The sequence below is a fragment of the Panulirus ornatus genome, chromosome 5 (genome assembly GCF_036320965.1).
Source record: "Panulirus ornatus isolate Po-2019 chromosome 5, ASM3632096v1, whole genome shotgun sequence".
NCBI lineage: Eukaryota > Metazoa > Arthropoda > Malacostraca > Decapoda > Palinuridae > Panulirus > Panulirus ornatus.
Genome location: NC_092228.1, coordinates 6,135,762 through 6,145,761, shown reverse-complemented (window position 1 = coordinate 6,145,761; position 10,000 = coordinate 6,135,762). Strand labels below are relative to the sequence as shown.

The following is a 10,000-nucleotide window of genomic DNA, read 5'->3' as shown; positions in this document are numbered from 1 at the left end:
GGGCACCACGGTCGAGAAGGGTCACTGTCTCCTATACACTCCTGGTACAGCTTGCCATCGTGTTGCACCGGCAGCTGGCACTCGTCCCCCTTCACCGTCAGAGCCACAGGTCTTACTCCTGAAGAAGAGAAGGGATGTAAGCTTCGCCTCTAAAGTAAAAAATGATGAACCCAAAGGGGGTTTAGTTATTTAGAGGGAACTATGAGAAAATCTGGGTTTATAGTGAGACATCAAGAAGGGGAGTTGGCTAGAAATGAGAGAGACGTGCATCAATAGGTCTTGTTTTTTTTCGATAGTGCCGATGGTCATCGAAGGTGTTCTGGGCCGATGGGAGTGACACAGGAATTCCTTCGTCATTTTCTAAAGTTATAATGTACCACTGCAGGACAGACTTGGGGGAGATGATAAGTAGACCTGTAACTCACCTCTCCTTTCCAGGAACTCCCCCTACTCTTCCCAACACGTCCCTCGTTCTCAACATCCCCTCCTCCCTAAGCAACCTCCTCATGTCCGTCACTACACCTCTCAGACTCACCCCACTCCAAGTCGCAGTAATCCCAGGAGGTGAGTACGCCGGCCGAGTCTACCCGGACGGCACACCAAGGCCTTTGTCTGTCCTGGGTGCTGATGCAGCCCCACCAGGTGCGACCCTGGTAGGTGAAGGGGAGGGTACAAAGGTCGCCTCCAGACGTCATCAACACCTTCTTCTCTCCTGCAGGAGGAACGAGTGTTAGAAGGTGTAAAGAGAGATGTTTGGTGTTGGTTGGTTGTGGGAGCATGGAAACCGAGTGGGGATTTTCTAATCTCCTTTATATGGATTTCATAAATGTGATAAGCATTCTGATTACAGTAGTTTCCTGTGACTATGGTTTTGTAGGTTCTAGAGCTGGATCATCTGGTTTTCTAGTTATATTACGACAATCTGCCATAGTCTGTCATCTACCTACGTAGCCGCCACTCTCCCTCGATATATAACACTTATCTATATTTTCAGACTGCCCTGACTTAAGACAGCAGATCGCCCAAGGCCCAGACTGCCCTGACTTAAGACAGCAGATCGCCCAAGACCCAGACTGCCCTGACTTAAGACAGCAGATCGCCCAAGACCCAGACTGCCCTGACTTAAGGCAGGAGATCGCCCAAAGGCAAAATGGTACACGGATGCTCTACACAACAACAATGCAACACTGGCAGTGCAGGAAGCCTTGACCTCATCGGTGTATCATGGTATCCACACCCATCATCATCATCATCCTGGCGCGTCTGTTTAATCCGATTATTCCAGCGAAGTCGAGAGGCAAGTTGTCGGAAGTTGTCTAATGCAAGAAGCACCAAGAGCTCCCTCGGTATTTCCCGGGTGGGAGAGGCAACGGTGGCTACAAATTGACTATTTTGAAGCAAATCATTTGGTACTGGAGTCAAAAGTTATTACTACTTTATGGAGTCTGTCTATTACCTTTTGGGCTAAGATATTCTACCTAATAACATAAGACAATACGTAATATATATGAAACAATAAAACACTTAGCAAAATTAGGAAAATACAATACTGGGAATACAATCTAAGGATTACTAAAAGGATGCTCAAGATTATTCGGTTATATAATTGTTACGTAACATCATTTTTCGATTATATAACTGTTATACAACATCGCTGACAGCCTAAATGATCTCAGCAGTGGATAGGCCTAAAGATGACATACTACGTAAAACAGTCAACTGCAATCGTCAGCAATTAATTAAACAAGTTACCCATCAAACAGGGAAAGTATATATATATATATATATATATATATATATATATATATATATATATATATATATATATATATATAAAGGCTAATGCTTAGGTAAGGCCTGTTGATGACTGAATTACCCATGGGAAGTCCATGGCTATTCATACCAGTAACATTAACATATTAACGAGATGAACTAGAGCTGTCGAGGACTCTATGGCAACCCTATTCTTTTTTTTTTCAAACCTCCTGTTGACAGGTCTCCCTGCAGCCCTCCAACAAACCTCCACTCCAAATTCGTCCTAGTCCAACGAGCAGTTCATCCAGCTAACCATTGATCAAGATATTCATCACCTCACCTCCAGTACCGTTGGATCAACACCTCACATACCAGATAATCTCTCTCTCGCTGATCCACATTTTAGAGTGAAGACTTTCAAGGGAAATCTAAATATAATAAATTACATATAAAGTTCTGAAGAAATTACATTTAGAATTACATTTAAAATTCTGAAGAATAATCTTATCCTTTCGTTTTCTTTACTTGACGTACATACTGTGTATGTATATATATATATATATATATATATATATATATATATATATATAGCAATCCTTCTAGCTCTCACCCTAGTACTAATCCTAGCATTAATGCTAGAACTAACCCTAGCAATGACCCCTTAGCAGTAACCTCGACACTGCTCCTACTATAAAACGTGTCCTAACACCATCCCTGACACTAGGCTTGGCACTGGTGCTCACCGAAGTCTGCCACACAGGCGCCCCAGCCGGTGATAATGCCGTTGGTGTCCATCTCCGTGGCACACCAGGGTCGCCTGCTGTCTGCGTCCGTGCAAGCATGGTGCCACACCCCACCGAAGTGGAAAGGGAAGAGGCACGGCTGGTTCTTCGTCGTCAGGGAATACCCTAAGGGAGGAGACAGGAGTATTACGGTACTGGGGTAGTCAGGGAAACACCCTAAGGGAGGAGACAGGAGTATTACGGTACTGGGGTAATCAGGGGAATACGCTAAGGGAGGAGACAGGAGTATTAAGGGCTATGAGAGTTAGGGAATACCCTAAGAAAGACGAGTATTAGAAGATAATACAGGCATAAGTATTCTTCTGGTAACCCTCACTAGGGCAGGAAATGCACTGTATGTTTTTCATCATTTCTCTAATAAGTAAAACAAGGAACACATGACTTCCTGGAGTTTTTTAAAGGTAATTTAACAAGTTAAATTGACGTTTTAGATGAAGGGTTATTACAGGGCCTGAGCGAAAGGACACATCAGTTATACGCTATTCAGGGAGGCCTGCTGCCCGAACTATAGTGTGTGTGTGGGGAGGTCATGGGTGACCCACACACCCGCAGATGACGCGGTGTTACCAGAGGATCTTACTATTCTGGCAACGGCTACCGATGAACCCCTTCAGGCACCGGCAAGTCTTGGGGGCCACGCAAGTGCCGCCGTTCAGACACCCGCGTGGGCACTCTGGCCGGCACCTTAGCTGACCCTCGACCTTGGCGTGGGGCTCCCACGACCCATCGCAACAGGCGAAGGTCATCTTGCGATCTCCACTGGCCAGGCGATGGAAGGGCCTGCAGGTTACCTCCGCCGACAACGTATCGTTGCTGAGAAAATAAACGAAAAATCTTGAAACACTCAAAAACTGGAAGTAAAAATCGAGAGATTATAATGTTTTCATCAGCCAACAGATTATTGTATTTAATCATTTCCCTTCCCTTTGGTGAACGCAGATACTGTTTCAGTCGTATATAGCATATTGAGATATATATATATATATATATATATATATATATATATATATATATATATATATATATATATATATATATATATATATCCTTTTCATGAATGACAGGTGACGGAATACGAAGTAATCCCAGGGGTATTCATGCATTTTAATCACTGTGAATAATAAAAGGACGCTCCAGCAGCAGGTTTTGCAGCGGGTGATGATCCGTGAAGGGGGTCATTACTAGTCCTGCTGAATACCCGAGTCTGGCCAGATCACACCCCTAACTGACCTGGGGTACACACTAGTTTAACCAGGGCACCCTAGCTGAGCAGAACGCCCTCCCTAGCCAAGGCGCCGTGGCTAAGTAGAACACCCTCCCTGACCAGGGCATCCCTAGCTGAGCGGAACACCCTCCCTGACCAGGGTTCTCTGGCTGAACATACCACCCTCACCTAGCCAAAGCACCCTCGCTGAACAGACCAACCGAAGCGGCGACACCGGACGCAGCCGCACACGTCGCGCCAGGAGAAGACCCACCTGATGGAGAACTCGGCGGGGCCCTCCACATCGGGGCAACCGTGACACCTGAGGAACTGGCAGTAGGACCCGGTGTAGTTGTCCGGACACGAGCACTCGTCAGGAGCCACGCAGCTGCCGCCGTTGAGACACGGCTCCCTGCAGTAGGGCGAGCAGTGGAGGGACTCCACAGGTCTAGGTTCTTTCTCCACCGTCATCCACCGCCCGTCCACGCACTCCACCTGAGCCATCCGCCTCCCGGAGTACATGACGTAGTCCTTGAAGCACACCACCCTGGCCTCGCTACCCTCAGGGCTGCAAGGTGGAGTGAGTAAGTCTTCTTTGACTTCGATGTCTCCTACATCACGTTATCGAAGTACAGCACCATTATTCTAGCTGTTAGTCTTTGAGTCCTCTAAGAAGATAAGTATGATAGACACGCAGCCATACTGTGTGTAATGCCTCATAACTAACCTCAAACGTATCATAAATATATGAGTTGTAATTAATAAATGGATCTAGTCACAGCTTAACATACAAACACAATGTCCTTATCTCGAAATATACCCTTCAAAACGATGCAAAAATCACACACACACACACACACACACACACACACCCATCGCCCAAACAGCTAGAGTAAATATATGAAATGTATGTTACGCAAAATGCATTTTATAAATAAATATCGCTTGTAATGAAGTTAAACGCAGTTACATGGTAATATTTTTTTCAACGGTTAATACAATTATAATTTATGGCAATTACGAATGTTGCATAATCCTGATGGTTGTTCAGCACATATTCTAATTAGCGAACTAATCAACCCAAAGGTCGTTAATTATCTAATAGCTACAAAAGAGGAAAAAATACATCAAATTTTGTTCTATTTGCTGAGATGGCATGGGTAACTAAGTGCCCTAATAAAAGCTAGCTCATTATTGATTATATATATATATATATATATATATATATATATATATATATATATATATATATATATATATATATATATATATTATAATAACCTAAACCAGGTACATAATCTATCAACCATTCCCGCAGTGGAGGATGAACAGCTGGGCGGACTGTGGACCGACCGCCGCGACCAGGATTCAAACCTGTTCGGCCTCGACCCAGGACGGCCCATGAATATATAAGCGCACACACGAATACACCCCTGCAGGCATGTGTATAGACTACATACATATATACATCATGCACGTATACATGCGTCGATCTATACACAAATGCATGCATTCACACGAAGTATACATATGCGAGGACATACGTAGTGAAGGAAGTACACGGGCGACCTTACTTGATCTGCATGTGTGAGAATGGCACGGCAACGGGACCAGCAGGACACCGCGTCTCCAGGCACTGAGGGCCGTAGAAGCCACTAGTGCAGACACAGGTGTTCGGGGACACGCACGTGCCACCGTTGGCACAGGGCGCCTCGCAAGACGGGGTGCAGAGCCTCGCTCCCTCGAGGTCCCGAGGCGTTACCCACTCCCCCTTCGCACACTGCAGGATCACCGGCGTGTCCACGGACGCGAACCCTGGCTTACACGTTACGACCGCGCTGGATGAACTGTGAAAGGAAAAGATATTCGGAGATAAAATGTAAATGAATCTTCACTTGACTGCGGCTCTGAGAGATTTACAGATATGTATTTACTAGACGCATTGTAAATGAATATATATTCACTTAACTGCAGCCGTGGTCAAGCTGCATATAAATATTCACTTGGACGTATTGTAAATGGATATTCACGGGACGAACTGTACATATACATATTCCCTTCTGTTTGAAATGAAAAATGAATATTCATTTCGTTAACTGCAAATGAACATCCTTTCCACTGTAGCCTTACAGGAACAACTGCTAAATTCTCATACCTTCCGACCCCCTGATCAAAAAAAAAAACCTTTGCTACATTAAACCTCAACAGAAAATGTTTATTACAAGGTAACTGATGCCCTGTGTGTGTGTGTAAGCAAGGGTGACCCCCTCACACTTACTTGTACTGGATGAAAGCATCCTCGAACTGTGGAGGCTTCTGCCAACAATACTCTGGAAGGAGGTCTTCGCAGCGCTCCCCAGTGTACGGGTCTTGGCACCGGCACTTGTTGGGTGCCACACATTCCCCGTGGTTCAGGCAGGACGGGTGGCACTGGGGGAAGCAAGCCAGGCTCCTCATGTGTCGGCTACACGACTGATGGCTGGAGTTCGGCGGGCACCAGGCTCCCTCCCGACACCAGAGCTCCGTCTGTGTGCTCCCGGACGGTAAGGCGTAGCCGGCTCGGCAGGCCAAGAGCAGCCCACGGGGACTGCGCAAAGCAAAACACGTATGAATAAAGCACTTTTGATCATCATCTAGGTAATTCTTCGTCGAGAACTAGATACTGGTTAAATCAAACCACAAAATAGGTATTGACCATTAATCTATGAAGCTAAAAGACTAACTCAATTTCTACTCTTTATGGATCAAGACAAGACACACACACACAGTGCGCGCTCAGTACCTCGTTTGTATGAAGGAATTGGGGATGGGCAGAGGGTTTCCAATGCAGGTTTGTGAGATAGGCTCCTGGCAGAGCGCACCCGAGTGCTCGTCCGGACACCTGCACCGATTGGCGGCTTCGCAGACGCCACCGTTCTGACACCCACCCACACACACCGGCAGACACCGAGGTGGCAGCTCAACATCGCTTGGGAAACGCCACTGGCCCAGGCTGCACGCGAACTTGATGGACGTCTCGCCCGAACAGAGGGAGTATCCCTCGATGCACTCCGCCACGCCAACCATCGAGCTGAGAGCGACAGAGGAGCAGAGTGTGAGCAACCGAGGTCCTGAGGGTTAAGGTTGTCAGCGACAACTCTTTTGTGGTAGTAATTTAGCGATAACAATGACTGGGTCAAATTGCCGGTAGTTTCATGATCTGGATTGATTCGGCATAGATGGATGGGTATTACGAGCCTTTGACCCTCGACCTTACGGGTCATTTCAAAATGGCAGGTCATCGACAATCTTTAAAGCCAACATCATACACTAAAATGTCTATTCAGAGTCCCTCTTTTACTCCATCCCTCCATCTTTCATTTCGAACCTACACTCCTTCCTCTCCCTTGCTGGATACATGATACTTCTACCTCCGTTCCAGTGGCGTCCTCTCCACTACGTCAACCACCTTACTCACCTATAGTTCATGTGGGCGTTCTGCACAGTGGGAGGTGGTTCGAGGCACTCGTTGGTCCGCACGTCCTTGCACTGCGGTCCGTCGTACGGCGCCGGGCAAACGCAGGCGTTGGGAGCCACACACTTCCCTCCGTTCAGACACCCGTCCTCACACACAGGCCGACACTCCAGCTTCTTGCGACGGATGTTTCGACGACGAGCCGGCCGCCAACGGCCATTACGGCAGGTGATGTTGAGTTTGGTGGTGCCGTCCCCGAAGACGTAACCCGAGAGGCATTCGGCCTGGGTCACCACCGGGCTGTGTGTCAACCATAAAGGGATATATTAGAACAAGAGGTGGAGTGGCCTTTCCTATCTCCACAGTTACGACCTAAATCTCGAAATCCTCTTCATTTGGGATTCTCCGTTTACCCCGGTCACATTTTCTGATACCAAATGATAAGACAACCACAACATCGACATACATATTTCGCTGAGCAATAGGATGAATTTTTGGAGTCAAAATATGGCATCAGAAGACAGCAATACAAAAGAAATACCTTGCAGGAGTAAGATAAATTACCAGGGGCTGGAAACAAAATGACCTAAAATTAGTATTATCAACGTCCTTATCAGTAACACCTACCTAGCGTCACTGCCATCATTGACCACACAGCCGAGGTCACTAGCAGCACATTATTGTAGCATAAGGTCACTAGGATCACATTACGTTACTATGTACCAGGGTTACTACGACTAATGCATATGCTCTTGTATCTATTAACCATCACCACGGACTCCAGTCTTACATATATGGATATATCACGTGCAAGCTGTAATTCTGCACCTTATTCATTTTTTCGGGGAATAGGGAAGTGGGGGGCGGGGAGGGGAATTCTTATGCAGATAGGGCGTCCTTAACCCCCAGCCCCACAAGCTGTTAAAGGGCAGGGAGCGCCTTGGTCCCTAAGGAACTATCTATCCTACATCTAAATATCCTATAATTACTCTACTGTTCATCATACAAGTCCCGTTCTTTCGAGTTGGTAGATGTATATTCTTTGCATATAATACGGGTAATCAGCCAATAACTACCTAATCACCAGCTCTGCCTAAGAGACCTCTACAACAAGACCACATCATCAACTCTCCACGTGAGTGGCTGGAGATAGAGCCACTTTGAATGGAGGTTTGTTGTTGAGCTTCTGAGAGTGCGACGAGGGAGACAAGACCAGGGAAAGACGAGGAAAGGAGAAATAGTAACAGGTACAGATCCTCCAAGACGCTATCAACACTCACTTATACTTCATGAGTGCGTTCCTGACGAAGGGCGGCGGATCAAGGCACTTGAGCACCTCGCAGGCATCGCCGGTGTAGTTACTAGGGCAGCGACAGAGCCCAGGCTCCACACACTTGCCACCGTTGGCGCACGGAGGGGAACACCGCGCCTGACACACCAGGTCTCTGCCTTCCCCATACCCCTCCACGACCCAGGCGCCCTTGACGCAGGTGAAGTCGAGCTGCCTCTCGCCCCCGCTGAAAGTGTAGCCATCGCGGCACTCGGCAGTCGCCTCCTCTTCCCTGAGGATATACGCGATATCCTGCGGTTACCTTGGCTCTTCATTCAGACTGGAAATATCTTAGAAGGATTCAGTTAATACAGAGCGCATGGGGGTCATTCATTCACACACCCTAATCGTAGACATCTTTAGCCAATTAGGAAGTCGTAATCGTAGTACTCTAAGGATGGTTCTTGTAAATTAGCTCATACCTCATGACAGGGACTATACATACCTCATAACAAGGACTATACATACCCCATGACGAGGAGTATACATACCGTATGACAAGGGCAGCATTATACACGGCGGGAGGATCATCACACTGCTGGACCCCACACCACTGGCCTGTGAACCCTTCTGGACAGTAGCATCTCCCATCAGGTCGACACACACCCCCGTTCTGGCACGGCTGGTCACAGGCGCTCTTAGGGATACACGATGGGTCGCCTCCAACCTTGTCTAACGGTATGATCCAGTCCCCATCCACGCACAGCAGCGATACCCGCCTCAGACCAGAAGGGAACGTGAACCCTTCGTCGCACCAAGCCTGGGCTTCGCCAGCACTGCAAACAGACAGCGAACAGAGACTTTGTAGTGATTACAGCAGTCGTGAGGGAAATTTCGACGCCAGGAGCGCATCAATTTCCAGCCATATTCTGTAACTTTTGAGACGATGTTATTCTTTTTCCCTCTTTTAATCCCATGATAAAAAAAAAAAAGTCTTTCATGTCCAACATTCTGGAAACGTGAAAATTTTGATTCGTCTCTGTGTTCATGGATGGTTACCATGAAAAGAGAATTCTATAATCTCATGACATACTTTAATGAACTCCTTTAAGATATATCTGTTCCTACTGCAGGAAGAACTCGACTTGAAATAGGCAAAATGTACGAGTAATACATCGAGACATTGTCACCTTTTTCACTTCCCATCTTTTACATTTATGACATGTTCTATCGGCAATGTCTTATAAGAAGCTTGGCGACGTGCTGTCAGTGGGCTCAACCCGGGTGTATGGGGCATTCGAGGGAAACTATGGAACAGCCTGTAAGGGGAAGACCGGATGGAGGGCATTCTACCATGACAGGGAGAGAGTGGGTGTGTGTGTGTGTGTATGCAAATGAAGCCACTGTTCGTCTGTTCCTGACGCCACCTCGAAAGGAGGAAGAGCAACTGTTTATATCATATATATATATATATATATATATATATATATATATATATATATATATATATATAT

The 10,000-nt window shown here is 46.6% G+C and overlaps 1 protein-coding gene across 1 annotated transcript in view; it reads right to left on the bottom strand.

The window, feature by feature from the left end:
- LOC139747714 (uncharacterized) overlaps positions 1-10,000 on the bottom strand; it is a 99,796-nt gene that overhangs the window by 56,631 nt on the left and 33,165 nt on the right. The window contains 11 exon segments of the mRNA XM_071660324.1: positions 1-118; positions 536-712; positions 2,499-2,663; positions 3,139-3,371; positions 4,037-4,330; positions 5,337-5,609; positions 6,041-6,349; positions 6,545-6,832; positions 7,220-7,516; positions 8,497-8,778; positions 9,038-9,322. The exon segment at positions 1-118 is cut by the window's left edge and continues 59 nt beyond it. Coding sequence (XP_071516425.1) covers positions 1-118; positions 536-712; positions 2,499-2,663; positions 3,139-3,371; positions 4,037-4,330; positions 5,337-5,609; positions 6,041-6,349; positions 6,545-6,832; positions 7,220-7,516; positions 8,497-8,778; positions 9,038-9,322 — 2,721 coding nt within the window.